General features: G+C 42.2%; 1 protein-coding gene across 5 annotated transcripts in view; it reads right to left on the reverse strand.

The window, feature by feature from the left end:
* Positions 1 to 15,764, reverse strand: part of gpc3 (glypican 3) — a 147,450-nt gene that overhangs the window by 55,851 nt on the left and 75,835 nt on the right. For all 5 annotated transcript variants that reach the window (XM_086024487.1, XM_086024484.1, XM_086024488.1 and 2 more), the window contains one exon: positions 6,243 to 6,925. In XM_086024487.1, coding sequence (XP_085880613.1) covers positions 6,243 to 6,925 — 683 coding nt within the window. The remainder of the gene's footprint in view (positions 1 to 6,242; positions 6,926 to 15,764) is intronic.

Raw genomic sequence — 15,764 nt, forward strand, 5'->3', positions numbered from 1 at the left:
CAAAATCATACGCACGTCACCGGCAAAGATGGCTCCAGTTTGTCTCGCGACCTGTTCTGTTTTACGAGCTGCGCATAAGATGTTGTATTTTTATTTGTGATATTTGTTCCTGAATAATGTTGTGATTTCCACAGTTGTGTTTCCTCAGTGAAATATTTATGAGGACTTGGCTGGATCTGCCTGCGCAACAGCGCGGCAATAGCAGATCAGAGAACAGAGGAAAGTGAATAGTTGGAAAGGAACGTCAGCCACACAGTGACAAGACGTGGCATTATAACGTGCCGTGTCCGGTGTGAAACAACACACAACAGACAATCTCCAGCAAAGCCGGCCAGATCCATCATCTTTGTGTCACAGTCGGCTTGCTGTCTTCATTTGAGCCGAGGCCCGGGCTGGGTGATGGATGTCTCCTCTGCGCTCGTCTGTCCTTGGTCCTCTTGGGTTCACCCACCTTCCCCCACCACCGTACTTTTATTCCGTCGCCGTCTTTGTCGCTCCTTCGCTCGTCTTTCTCCCGAGTAACCGATAAAAATAGAGCTTCATAAATCATGCATCTTCTCGCGCAGCCGAACGAACGAGCGGCTGAAAAAGAGGGAATGAAAGAGCGGGTGTAATGTTGAGAGTGAGATGTACGGGAGTGAGGTGGATGACATCAAACTGCGGGAGAAGGGTGGGAAGTTGACAGGGGGATAGATTGGAGCTGCAGGGCTCTTGGCTGCCCTCTCTTTTCTCTCTGAACAGGTTGATTCATGCTGGATTTGTGCCGAGAGGAAGAAGTGAACATTAACATGCTGGGGGAGAAGGCCGCCAGACTTATGACGGTCACCGCGCCAGGAGAGTCCATGTTTAAAGTGTTCACAGACGAGATGCATCTCTCGCTGGTGTGCTCAGTCAATCTGTCTATCGCCGCGGGTAACGACTCTGGGAGCGTCCCTAGAGGGCAGGTTAAGTGAGAGACTTGAAATCACATGAAACCACCAAACAAGCCGACACAAGAGGATCCTTTCGAAAATTACTCAAGTACACTTAAAGAGGACTTCTTTCTTTCTTTCTTTCTTTCTTTCTTTCTTTCTTTCTTTCTTTCTTTCTTTCTTTCTTCCTTTCTTCCTTCCTTCCTTCATTCCTTCCTTTGTTTTTTCGTTGCGAGGCGGATGCCTTCAAAGTCAGGCCAAGAGCTTACAAATAAAGCAAGGTTTCGATCTTACAAATCATTATGTTTCAAGTGTATTTCTTTTAGTTGAAAATCAGTCAAACTACAAAGTAGACCGATCACACATTTTTATGCAAAATACTCTTCATCATTTCAGAGCAAGAATCTTGTTGGTCTTGAAAGACATCTTTTAAATCTTATGCTCTTCCAAATTGCTTTTTTCCATGTTTACTGTAGACTGATCTTGTGGATGCATAATGCTGATTTCTCTAAACAACTTTTTTTGTCATGATTTGTCTGAAAAAATATAAAGCTTCTGAAAAAAATCTAGCCCATGAATGTATGTTTTGAACATTATCCTACATACCAACATGGCTTGAAGTAAACACTTTCAGATAATTTTAGTGCACATTACACTTTGTGCATATTCTGGACATGCCGGGAACAACACTAACTCAATACATGTCAACCAATACTATACAGCACTAACGGAGGCAACTCAAAGTCACATCGTGGCAATGAGGATCATGCTATACTGTACAGTAAGCCAGTGTGCAATGCGTTTGGAACCAGATATTGTAATGTAAAATTTAGCATTAGCATTTAGTACCCAAAAACAGTCAAAGCTTGGGTCAGATGCAACTTGTATGCATATTGTGTAACTAGGGCTGCACAATAGAGCAAAAAAATATAGGCATCGCCCTAATGGCCGTGCAATCGTCCATCCATCCATTATCGATACCGCTTATCCTCACAAGGGTCGTGGGGCGTGCCGGAGCCTAAGCCGCAGTAAGCGGGGGACACCCTGAATTAGCCGCCAGCCAATCACAGGGCACACAGAGACAAAGATCCGCACTCACAATCACACCTAGGGGCAATTTAGAGTGTCCAATCAACTTACCATGCATGTTTTTGGAATGTGGGAGGAAACCGGAGAACCCAGAGAAAACCCACGCAGGCACAGGGAGAACATCCAAAGTCCACACAGGGAGGCCGGAGCCGGGATCGAACCCACGACCTCTGAACTGTGAGGCGGACGTGCTAACCAGTCGACCACCGTGCCGCCCATTTACAACAACAAATGTAACAACAGCAATAATATAACAAGTGAAAGCAAAACATTAAAACACAAAATACTATATACAATAGACACCGGAAGACAGCAGAAAAAGCTGGAAAAGAATCGTTTTCAAGAATCAAAGAAAGCTTTTAAAACAGTCTTTGAATCAAAATATACTTTTATTATTTTTTCCATATTAATTCCAAGATTTTACCGAAGTAAATATCGGTTCCAAGCTTTTAAAAAAGTGGTAGTTGAAAAATACGATTAATCGTGATTAATTATGGTAGATTTTGCAATTAATTAGTTTTAAAAATGTTATCGTTTGTGAGCACTACTTTGAATACATATTTGTAAAAAAAAAGCAAGTTACTTACAGTTAATTAGCTAAGAATACATTGAGCCATCTTATTTTGCCGCATGACAAAAATCAATTTCTTTCATTAGCTAATTAAAAATGTAATTTCCTTAAGTCCACGTTAAATATCCCAACATCGATCGATCATCGAATATTCAACACCCGCACCGCGTATCACATTTTTCCAATATTGAGCCGCCCTGTTGCTCAATATGAAATGCGGCTATGAAATCAAGTGCATCACTATGAAAAACAACATTTGATGAAATTCTGAATGACTTGGTAGCAAGTATTAGAGAGACATCACCGACAGATTCAATTCTTCAGCTCCTTTTCCACCGGCTTGCCATGGCTGTACATGGTTATATTGCCTATTTCTCATTCCAAATTGGGACTTGAAAGGCGAAAAGTACTAAATTGAGGTCAAATTACTAAGCATTTTCATTCCTTCATTGATATTTTGGAGAGAGAAAACCTGCAGTAAGGGAAACACTGCTGCTGTCCTTTCAACGACAAGCCCTGAGCAAGGGGTGTCTCTGCAAGATTACATTGGAACACTAACCCACTCAGACACACACGCACGACCTTGTCACAAAGCGGAGCAACACACTGACATAGCAGTTATAATCCTATAGAGTGGAACCGGTCTGAGCCATGAACACACATTCAAGTCATCCGTGGCGACTGGAACGGCAATGGTTTTTAATTTTAAATGGTGAACCTGCACAGAGAGACTGAAAGAGCATCAGTGATTTGAGGATGCCAAGTAAGTGAGGTCAACCTGTGAATTAATAAATGATGGCTCGTGAGTGGAAACCCAGTCACTGTGGGGATTCCGGGTGTGAGTGTGAAAAGTTCACCAGATATACAAGAGCAAACACACATCCGGCTCTGTCGCTTTGGCAGAAAAACGCCTCCATATTTCATGAGCACTTCTCCTCGACTTCACTTGTGGGCCTCGAACAAACCTGACGCTTTTATTGCAGAGGAAATCTCACATAACGGGTCATCGCTATTGGGACGGCTTTTACCGCTGGAAATAAAGAGACGCTTGTTAAAACAATGCTCTCTGACACTTTTACACATTCGCTTTATGACACGGAAAATGTTGCTTTTAAAACACGGAAAATGTTGCTTTTAAAACTGCTAATATACTGTCACTGGTACACCTACACACTTTATAGGGATCCAAGATTTTTTTTTTCAATATGCCTTCACGAATAATAATGCTCACTTCGGGTTGATACTGTCAGGAATGTAAAATGTTCGATTAAACTTTGGAATTAATTGATTCAAATAATGAACATAATTGTTGTATGTTGCCAGTTTCTGGATTTAGCACGTTTCCAATGATAGCAATCTTTTGAAAATAGGATAAATATTAAGAACGTTACTGACTTTATATTAAGAGTTCAGCGAAAAATCTATGCATTCTCGCCAATTTCTTAACATTTATCACAAGAAAATGACACTTATGTCACTAGAATAGACTTGAAAAGCTCTGTCTGATAATGCTGGTCTTGTTACAAATATGCGTAGTTGAGGACCCAAGTGCAGGGAAGCAGATTGGCAAGGCAGGAGAGCTCCCAAAAACTGAATTTAATATCAAAAGAACAAAAAGGTTCATGGATTAATCAAATCTACTAAATGAACAAAAGTGAAAGTAGGGGTGGGCGATATGACAATATTAGATCGTTAAGCGGTTTAACGTGTTGATCTCATAAAGCCAAAAGATCGTTTGATCGTCTACATGGCACATTCTAAACAGTTTAGCTCTATGGCGGCGCAAAGCCGCTGACGCGTGTACCCGACCAACCAATCACAGCACGCACAGTGCAGGGAACGTGACACTTCCCGCCTCCCTGTTTGTTTGTATTGCGGGAAGCTTTAGCGGAACGACACCACGAAGCAGAGTTGGTCGCGGAAAGAAACTCCACAGCCACAGTCTCGATTTGGTTTGGCTTTTCCTCGGAGGAGAAAGCGTAAACCAGTTATTTGCAAAGTTTGCAGGGACTCGGTTCGGACGTCAGCGCCGACAGCCGAAGCAAACGGAGATCACGGAGACACATGGTAGCCAGAGGCAGCCGCTAGCTCCAAGCTAACGCAACTCACGGTAACACAGTCATTTAACAAGAGCACTCCATATGGAAAACAAGCAAGCAGTGTAAAGAAGTAACTGAGGCAGTGACTTCTTACCTTGCTGAAGACATGATTACCATTACAACAGTGGAAAACAAGGGCTTTAAAAGACTCTTCAAAGTACTAGACCTGCGTAACGAGCTTATGTTTACATTATGTTACCTTTTATGTTTTTACATTCACTGCACATTTTGATAAAAATTGTCACTATTCAAATTAAAAGCTTAGCTGGCTTGAAATGTCTTTTTTTCTTCTTTTAAAGTTTTAGACACATTTTAAATGTTTTATATGTTTAACAGGAGGAAAATGGTCAGAAATCAAATCAGTCTTAAAAAAATGATGTGACAAAACTGTGATCGTGATTTTATTTTTTAAAAATCGTGATAAATAAAATTTTTGCCAGATCGTCCACCCCTCAGTGAAAGTAACAAACAAAAGGATAAGACTTAGCATCACATGACATGACTTGATGACTGACAGGCACTGAGACCACCAAAGACAGAAAAAAAAACAGGGAACAAAGAGCTCGTTCGGAAAGTCATTCTGACACCTGTGCACTACTCTTGAGATTGCGTGTGTTCAGAGAGTTAGAGCGCACACCCCTCTCATTAATTTCCGCACGCAGCCTATGTTCTAAACCAATCAGCATCTCGTGCTCGAACTGTTTCATTAGGACTGCCTGACGCACCGGCGCACCATGTCCCCCCGGGTTGGAACGTCGCGAGTGCGATGGACGGGCGGAGTGAATCACTGCGCGCTCAAATCGTATTTCGAACGCACCCTGAATACAAGCAAATTAACGAGACAATGAGCAACACCTGGACAAGATACAAGTGGCCGGGGAATGACGAGCGCAGGTGGAAACAAAAGACCTAACCAACAGGATGAGACATAAACCACAAGGCAACGTGAGACAAACCCAAATACAAATCGAAACAACAAAAACAAAGATCACGTCTAAAGGTCTCATGTAAATCAATTAATTCATGTAAAATCTCAAATCAAAAGAAAAACGACTGGCCAGCAAAAGTGTGTGTATTTTAGTTTAGTGAGTGGCGCTCTTTCTTTTCTACAGGTTATCCTCATAATGGTAAGCTGGCATCTATACCAGCAACTCTGGGCGAGAGACGGGGTACACCCTGAACTGGCCGGCAGTCACTTGCAGGGCACATATTAAGTATTCATTAAATCTTTACAGAGTCTTGAATTATTAACCTAACATGCATCTGGAAAATCACGCAATCACAAGAAGAAGATTGCAAACGCCACACAGGAAGGCTAGAGCCAAGAAGAGCGCACGGAACCGATCGCCAAGGTGCTTCCTTGTAGATTTGTGAGTTGAAAATATTCACCTCGACGGAAAATAGTAAGCTTCCAAACAGACAATTTAGTGTGTCCGTACTTCAATAAAAGGTTTTACCGCCCAGCCAATGAGACTGACAGTAAAACCATTGTTTCCCTCATAAAGTTCAGAGCTGTTAATTCCATCTTTATTGTACATTGTGGTTTCTGGCCTGTGTGTGTGCGTGACTCACCACACTAGTGAGACGGCCGCGTGCATTTACTGCATGTTTGAGAGCCAGTTTGATCATAGCCGGAAGCCTGAGGACAACCGCCTCCATGTCCCGCTCGCCGCTCATGGCTGCCGCCAACTTGCCTAAGCCGTCCACGTAGGTCTTCCAATGAGGCTGCACCTCGGCCGCTCCCCCCAGGCAGCCGTGCATCACCGCTCGGCAGAAGCCTCGACAGACCGGCGGCCCGAGCAAGCCCTGGCAGTGCGGGCAGTACCACAGTCTCATCAAGGCTCGGCCGCAGTCCCGCCCGGGTCGCAGGTGGTCAGTGGTATTGACAACCTCGATGCCCAGGTTCAACGCCTGAAGAAAAACTCGCGTCGCAAGGAGGGAGCGGGAGAGACGCGTCATCATCAGTTTGGGATAAGGGCCGAAGGCTCCCGAGTCCTTCCAGGCCTCTCTGATGCACTCCTCGGACAAAGACCCGCTGCCCCCGAGCAGGCGGCGATATGTCATGTGAAAAAGGCGGCCGTAGAGCACTGCCACCATGTGATCCACTGTGGAGTCCGAGCCCAGGATGTAGAGCGACATGTCCAGGAAGAGCTGCCCGACTGAGCTCTGGGCTCCACCTCCGAGAGCGGGGAACTCCGACTTGAGCATGGCCAGTGTAGCGTTTCGACCATGACGCAGCACCAAGTCGAAAGCCTCTGCAAGACAAGAAAACAAACAACAGGGGGTAATTATTGTCAAAAGGGGGCGATGTGTTTATTCAAAGCTGGGACTAAAACACTCATGCTGGTGCTGGGGTTTTTTTTTTTCCTCGATGGTCTGTCAGGATCTCAGATTTTCACCAGTTGCAGGTGGGTCTGCAATGTATCCCCACCATGAACAGGGTTTACTGCCGTTCAGTTATGATCTCTTACATAAAAAGAGTAATCCAGATTATTTTTTCTTGTTTGGCCCAAATACCCCATCACCGAAATAACCAATACTGTATTTATTGCATTGCACTTTTCCTTATCAGAGGTCAAACCCATCCATGTTTTCTGCAGTGCAAAATTCAATTCAACCCTGATAACCTGACACAAACAGGAACTCACAATGACTTTATTAGTGTATATTGTACATACGATACTGTATGCGAGCGGCCATAGAGAGTGTGCAAGTAAGAAGGCAAGTGCGGGAGGAAAATAGTCAGCAGCATTTTGAGGCTCAAAGAGTCAACGTCTTATCTCCAAGCCGGCACAGGAGATGTGGGCTCTATCAATGCAGCCAGCAGCCATGGTATGAGAGGACAATAACAGCAGGGATTTAGAGCACTATTACCAACCTTCACGGGGAGCTGAGAGTCAGTGCAATGAAGCTGTTCCCTGGAGAGGCAAGTGATGCTGAAGTTATACCCCCACGGGTCCACACCTCTATTTTGAATGATAACTCCAGCTTCTTTGTGCAGGGAAATTCATTGCATTGAGGGACCCTGAAGGCAAGTTATTGTTTTTTGTTTTTTTTTTTTTTTTTTGCTTGAACAGCGTGCCATTTCATCTTTTTTTTAACGTCTGATTTCACGGGAGATGGCTTGATGGGAAACTTTCATTTTTGTCTTCATTCTGCATCAAATGACGCTCTAAACAGTCCTCGGAGACATTTACAGAGCAAAATGATCTGACAATGTGTCTCACTAGTGCAAAGCAAAAAATAGGTTTTACTGTGAACATTTTTACTCACTAAGGAAGTTGATATGCACAACTGCTTTGCTTTGCATAAGAGCTTGAATATGAGCCTCTGTATAAGACGTATCGCTGGCGCCGGGCCAAAAACCTTGTGCCTCTATATTAGTCACTTTTCAGGAGAGCCCAAAAATGGCAAATTTGTTCGACCATCAGCATTGCATCGTGAAAGAGGGCAAGCCATTTTCAACAATTTAGATTGGTCACTAATGTGTCAAAGTAACACCCATGCGTGTGGACAACCTTTAAACATTTACATTTTTTAACATTTTCTAAATTTAACATTTTTCATCAAATATATGAAATTCACAAAACATGGGAATTATTAGGTTTTGGCCCGACACCAACGATATGCATCTTTGAGAAGAGTGTACCAGTGTATTTACAGTCCCCTCCAAAAACAAGGTCAATTGCTTTGTTTTTGTTGTACACTGAAGACATTTGGGTTTCAAAAGCTGAATATTAGATATCCATCCATCCATCTATTATCCAAACCGCTCATCCTCACGAGTGTCTCGGGCGTGCTGGAGCCTATCCCAGCTGTCTTCGGGCCATAGGAGGGGTACGTCCTGAACTGGTTGCCAGCCGATCGCAGGGCGCACAGAGACAAACAACCTTTCACACTCACAATCACCCCTAGGGACAATATAGCGTTCAATCAACCTACCATGCATGTTTTTGGAATGTGGGAACAAAACAGAATACCCGGAGAAAAGCCACACATGCACGGGACTCCACGCAAACTCCACACTGGAAGGCTGTAGCCTGGAATCGAATCCTGGACTGCTGCACTGTGAGGCCAATGTGCTAACCTGTGACACATCGTGCCACTTCAACATCAGATAAAAATTCAGAATTCCAACTTTTATTTCATAGTATTTACATCTAGATGTGTTTAAACAACTCAGAAGATTGCACCTTGTTGTTTGTTTGGGATGGGCGCTACCACACTACAGATTCGATACGAGATTGATACTTTTTCTTGCAATATAATCAATACCGCTACCGATACCTTTTTTTCAATCAAATTAATTTCAAACAGGCAATTCACATGACAAATACGATAATTAATATTATTTGGCGCATATGATGTGCAAAACATAATAAAACTAAAGTGAAATAAACAACATATAAACAAAATAAATAAATCAACTAATTAAATAAATGTGAAGAAAATTTGCACATTTCTAGTTTGTGATAGACAGTATTGTAATTCAAGCAAATGTGAAAATCATTATTTAATGTATGAAAACAGATGAAGACCAATATCAAAACATCACAATTTAAATGTTCTCTTTTCAATGGAATAAAATGTCATGCAAAATCTACATAATTGTATATCTCATATTTTAGACACAAATTCCTTCTGTAGTTTTGCGACCTATATATTCATATAATAAAATGTTGTTTTTTTGTTTTATTTTGTTTAGTTTTTTGTTTAAGATGGCTTTATCAAGCTTCAAGACGCCTGATAATACATGCATATTCAACACATACAGTGGGTACGGAAAGTATTCAGACCCCTTGCAATTTTTCATTTTTTGTGTCATTGCAGTCACTTGCCAAAATCAAAAAAGTTGATTTTATTTCTCATTAGTGTACACTCAGCACCCCACCTTGACAGAAAAAAACAAATGTAGAAATCTTTGCAAATGTATGAAAAAAGAAAAAATGTAATATCATATGGTCATAAGTGTGTTCCCATTTAAACAAAACCTTTATGCTAAACGATAAGATTTTAGACAATAATTTACAAGGTATTCTTTTATCCGAGACATGGCTCGGTACAGATGCTCCGGTTGCTCTCACCGAGGCTTGCCCAGCGAATTTTAACTTTTTATTTTCTACCAGGGATGGTAAAAGAGGAGGCGGGACTGCATCAATTTTTGTAAATACTCTTATCTCATAGGAGATCATTTATCGTTTGAACATCATGCCTTTTTTATTCTTAAGACGTAGAGCTGCCTAAAAAACGAGAGTGGTCGGATCATGATCCTGCACTCAAACATTTTAATCTGAAAAAATATCCAATTTAAATTATAATAGTGGCTTGGATCATTAAACTAACATGTTCAATATGAAAATGTCAGTCTTTATTAAGTACTGTGACAGAAATCTGATCTTTTTACAAATGATAAATGGATTTCTTTAGAAATTGCTATATGGATGAATTGTCAACACAATCCCATGAGAATATTCTTGGAAGAATACAAAGTATAAACAGTCACACCACCCTCCTTGCCTCAATTTAGATTACTAGAGTAATGAGTCTGCACACGAGAGACAGGTGTGGGATGTACTTGCCTCTTGCTCAAAGTCAGCTGGGATAGGCTCCAGTACATCCATGACCCAAATGAGGATATACGCGGTACGGAAAATGGATAGATAATCAAATATTTCTTTGGTTCATGCTCGCCTGGTACTTGTTCTCATTGTTTGAGGCTAGCTGCCTTGTTGGCACACACACACACACACACACACAGCATAAATAATAACTCTTTCATCGACTTCTCTCAAAGAGACGCTGTGTTTATTTTTCATACTTAAAACGGGCTTTGTGGGGTAGCTACAGTGTGATAAGAGTGGTAAGTGGATTTTTATTGATGACTTGAAGTAGATGTTAGGTAATATGGTAATTTGATAGGCTTTCATCCAGTTATTATGAGTGGTTATAGTGATAACCTAATGCTTCAGGAGAAAGCAAGGCTAGCATGGTGTTATCCCCTTTGCATTCAGCAAAATGGTTTGATTAAGGAGTATTAAGTGAGTGGCATGGCTAACAGCGGTTTACATTTTTCGGCTGCAACTTCACCTGTAAGGTACAGCGCCTTCCCTTGTGATCACGAGGGAGACAAATTGAAGAAGATGAGAGAAACATGAACAATGAATGTGCAAAGCTGCACATCCACCTCAAGCGAGTTAGCTTTGTTTCTTCTTATTTTTTCCTTTAATTCAACTGCTACCTGTAGTATCTCTTTCACCAGAAGGAGCAGAGCCACTTTGTAAAGTTCTAGAGAAAGACCAGAGGGCTTGTAATAAAAATGCAATTCAATGGATGTGAGTAGCCAGGGTCATGGTAAGAAACACCGCAAGCCCATTTCCTGCGCATGCTGCTGTTTTTCTTTCATCAGTGAAAGCCTTTGTGGGATCAGGTGTCCTCTAATGGAGGGAGAGGGCCTGTATGTCAGAGACCTGTGACATTCTGGATGCGGCTGTAGGGGGGTTGAGAACACACATTAGCAAAGCACTGGCCCACAGATGGATAGCTACAGGGACACAATTAGAATTATCAGCGGCATTTACTTTGTCAGTGTCACAGATGGAGGCAAGCTGGCTGCCCCGTTTGTCCTCTTGAGTGCTTTGCACAGGTATGCCAAGAAGGAGAAAGACTGAAATGCCCCTGCCTCATTTGCCTCGGCCCACCAAATGTCAACATTGTCACCCAAGGATCAAGATGTGTGTAATTGTAGCCAGGAGCAGAGCAAAGCAAGCTAGACAGCCTGCAGTTCTAACGCGCCATACTTACAATTTGCTTTGCATCCCAGTGTCCTCTCAGTTTCACAAATTAGAGTGTCTCATTTCCTTTCAGCATTAAAGCACAGATCAGATCCTTCATAGTCCTGCAGAGGGCACTGACTGTCACCAGTGTTATATTTCCATCATGTTAGCATATGATGAGGCAGATCCTCTTTCTCGGTGTCATTATCCAAAGTCTGCCTCAAAGCTGTGCACATTAAGATAATCTAATGTGGCGACACCTCTTCAATTTGACATCAAAAACCCAAAAGTGACTCGAAACAGGCTTTCCATATCATCTATTAATGCCCTGTCATTGGATATATTCGGTGTTCATGAAGCCCTCGGACTGCCTGTCAAATAAATCAGCTGTGGGGCTCGTAGCAGACAAGACTGGCTGACCACTGACTGTGGTTGTCTGCAATGGCAGACGTGCCCCGAACTGCCTCATCAATCTTCTCGCCATTCTCCCATTATCCGCGTGTGAGGAAAACATCAATAAATTACCACAACAATGAGACTAATCCATTTGGCTGATGGAGTGTCACCTCTAGATGCCATAGAGACAGATGTAGAAGTTGCAAACACCTGGTCCCGGTGACAAAATAGAACAATTGCAAGCTTCCCAAGGAGGACTGACATTCGAAAGGATTAACTGCGCAAGTGTTTTTTTTTTTCTTTGTCTTTGTGTTACTTCCTACAAATTCCACAACAAAAAGGTGATATTTGATTATGGCAAACAGGGAAAATGAAATGACTTCCAAAGAAGTGGAAAGGGAAATTGTTGCAATATAGTAAAAAGTGGCCTTTTCGGTCTATATGTGAAAAGACTCACCTCCCAAGTACATGCAGCTGACTCCAAAGTTAAGGGCAAGAACATATGGACAAATTGCAGTATAATGCATGTTTTTGGAATGTGCAAGTAAGCAACCCATGCAAGCATGGGGAAAACATGCAAAGCCAGCACAGATTGAAAATGCTCTCTCCTGTTTGGTACTTGTAGGGGGCTGATGGAAAATGGATTTTGATTGAATCTTGCTCACATATAATGACAATTTGTCAACCAAAATATATTTGAATTGCAAAATATCGCTTAATGTGTGATTAATTGATTGCAATAAATTAAACACTTATTGAATTAACTCGAAGTCCGCATCCTATTGTTTTTTTTTTCCCTTTGAGTCCCACCACAAATTTTGAAACATTCCATGGTGACTATGAAAAGATGTACATATTGGTATCTGGTTCTAAATCGGTCCGATAGTATTCATTTGTTGTACACACACGCACACATATTTCCCGGCATACATTGTGAGGGACTTTTATGAGTCTGTCCAGTAAAAAGACATTTGTGGATGATTGACTGTAAACAATATGCTGTTTATCCAGACACATTTCTCTCAGCTGGCCCCTGAACAACTTGTTCCAGGTAATCTGAGAGCTGATCACCTGACAAGCTGCTCTCGTGGGACGGGTGCCGGTGCCCACGGTTTTCCAAGGTGGTGGGGGAGGGTGGTATGGGGGCAGCAGAGCAAAGTCGGACGGGCTGATTCCAGGAACCATGCAGACGGGATGCTGGTAACGCCCAGATAGCATCACCAGTAGACCGTGAGGGCCAGTGGACAGCAGGGTGGAAATGAGATTTGTATTAGGTTACTCCATCTGTCCTTCACGGTAAGCATACAGCAACAAATATCACATGCGCACACGCACCCACAATGAATTCCCGCAGAGCACAACATGAGCCAGGTGGCCACAGTGTGGGCCAACATTTGGCACACCCTAGTGTGAGAGTCAGGTACGACTCAGGTGTAAGGAGGAGTGACAGTCACACACCAGAAGGTTGGCCATTTCATTCATGAAAAAGTGGGGAAAGTTGTCGCTCAGAAACAGACCAAATGCAGTGGAAACTCAAACCTCCAATTCTGGTTTTCGGAATGTTCACTCTAATCAATTGAAGTACCTACCACTGTGCTTTGTAGTTGTCTGACCGGAATGGTCCTCTGGGCTTGCGACATTGAGTCTGCTCTGAAAGGCGACCGAGAAAATATCCATTCACCCCCTTAATTTGAAATTGATCATTGGTTCAAGAAGCACATTTCCCATGATGACCCGCATCTCTTCCGAGATGCAACCAGAGCATGCAGCAACCAATAGTGCTGTTTAGGAGCTGATACAAAACATACCCGGCTGCTTCCTCTTTTTCAATATTTCTGACTTTGACTATTGACTCCATCGGTCTGTGGCGCTGCGGTGCTCGGCTAGGTCAAAAGGGCCGACTAGCAGGCTCCGGCAGAAGACAGGCTACTGCAGTGCAGAGGACACAGCGGGGAGCAGAGGACGCCAGGGCAAACCCAGCAACGGGCCAGAGGGTAGAAGAAGGACAGTTTTATTAGGATCTTGCCAGAAAAGAAACCTTGAGTGAGGCTTTGAAGCTGCATTCAAAGGCAGCAAGCGCCAAGCAGTGCCAGTGCTGCAAGGCACACCAGGCACTTCTTGGCAAAAGGCAAACACATTGACAGTGTGAAGACACAACTTCCAAATCAGGTCTCAGGAATCCTACCAATCTAGAAATGGATCCTTTGTGAAATGTTCCTCCAATAATCAGTGGTAGGAAGTAACAAGGTCTGTACATTGATTTCTCAGACTTGACTGCTTTCCTGAGGATGTTTTACGGTTACTCTCTACAATTGAAAAGAAATGTCTGAACTTTCTACTCCTTACCTTGTCAAAACAGGGTTTTAACTAGTGATGAGCAAGTACACCATGACCTGTATCTGTATTTGTATTTATCTCTTTGCCCATCTAAATGATCTGTATCTGTACTTGGAGCGGGTAGGCTATAAACCGGAAGTGGGTGGGGTCTTGAATCTGTACATTATTTTAAATCTGAAATTGACTTGGATTAATCAGAAGTTGCTATATTTGTTTATTTGAAAACTATTTTTTAATTGATATTCAAATTATGATTTTGAACAGAAAAATAAGAGCACCACTCACAGATCATGTTTGTTTAATTGTATTATATGAATAAATATGTCCTTGACAGTGAATGAGTTAATGTCAGACCTAGCATCAACCAAAATTTCGCTTCCGCCTTCTACTTCCACCCCTGCAGGCGAAATAAGCGTGTTGCGCAACGTTAACGCGCGTCCGTCCAGCCCAGCATAGCTTTTTGGGACCATCGCTACAGTTCAGTTATCAGAAATACTTATAACTTAACTTAATTTAACAACCCGTGATTCTCAATTAAGATTTTCAGTGTGTTTTTATGGATGCACATAATGTGCATTTTGACTTGAAAATTGCAATGCAAATCTGCTTTTTTTCAAGCCGATTTTTTTCAAGAGAACTTTCTTTGCACAATACATGAAAAGGATGCTGGAATTAGTAATGTCTCCGCTCTTGCAGCCATAATCTCACCTACCTTTAACCTCAGACTGTCATAATGATGACAGCCTCATTCTCTCAGTTTTAACCTGACTATACAAGACAAAATTGATTTTCCTAAACAATGAACATATATCAAAGCGAAACAGTCACCACCAAACTGTGATATGAACTGAAACTCACGATTTTCACCCTTTCCCATCCATCCCTGATACACACACATAAAGTACTGTAGCTCAGGTTGCTTTCAAGAGCTGCAATTTAAAGATGATGGATTAAAAAGATTTACTGTGTGACCAACCTGAGTGAAGACAATTTAAGACTACCTGTAATGAACAATCTAGCTCAAGTGCTTCACTCTAAATCAAGTAGCCACGCTTTGTTCATCCAGCGTGAGATGAATATGTTCCCACACACATGCCCACTCACATGCGCAAAAACGCATTTGCAAAGAATGTATTTTTCAGATCACAAACATGCGCTGACATTTCATAAAGTGCTTGAAGATGATTTCTCTTTTCAAGTGCAATGTGGAAGCCATAAATGAGAAATAATCTGTGAGTCTGGAAAAAGGGCAACAGGATGACATGTTTTTGATGTTGTTCAAACTGATGGGTGCACAGTGTGAAAGACACTGAGCGAGAGGAACAAGGAGTGTGAACGATGGAGAGATCCAGCAAGAGTGTCACAGAGATAGCTGCTGCCTTTGTTGTGTACACCAAGGAGGTGACGTTCTCATCACTCTCTTCCTCTGTCGGTAAGATGTCACATCCGCGACCGGTGGGATGCACTCAAATGAATAGAAAACACAACGCATATTCTGTTTACTTAGAAAAGGTGTCTTTTTCCTCATCATTAAATGTTATGCAAAAATAATACAAATGCTATTGGAAAAAAAATTGAATACTCTCAA

The sequence above is a fragment of the Filicampus tigris genome, chromosome 2, assembly GCF_054856515.1.
Source record: "Filicampus tigris isolate MCC_2025a chromosome 2, RoL_Ftig_1.0, whole genome shotgun sequence".
NCBI classification, from domain to species: domain Eukaryota; kingdom Metazoa; phylum Chordata; class Actinopteri; order Syngnathiformes; family Syngnathidae; genus Filicampus; species Filicampus tigris.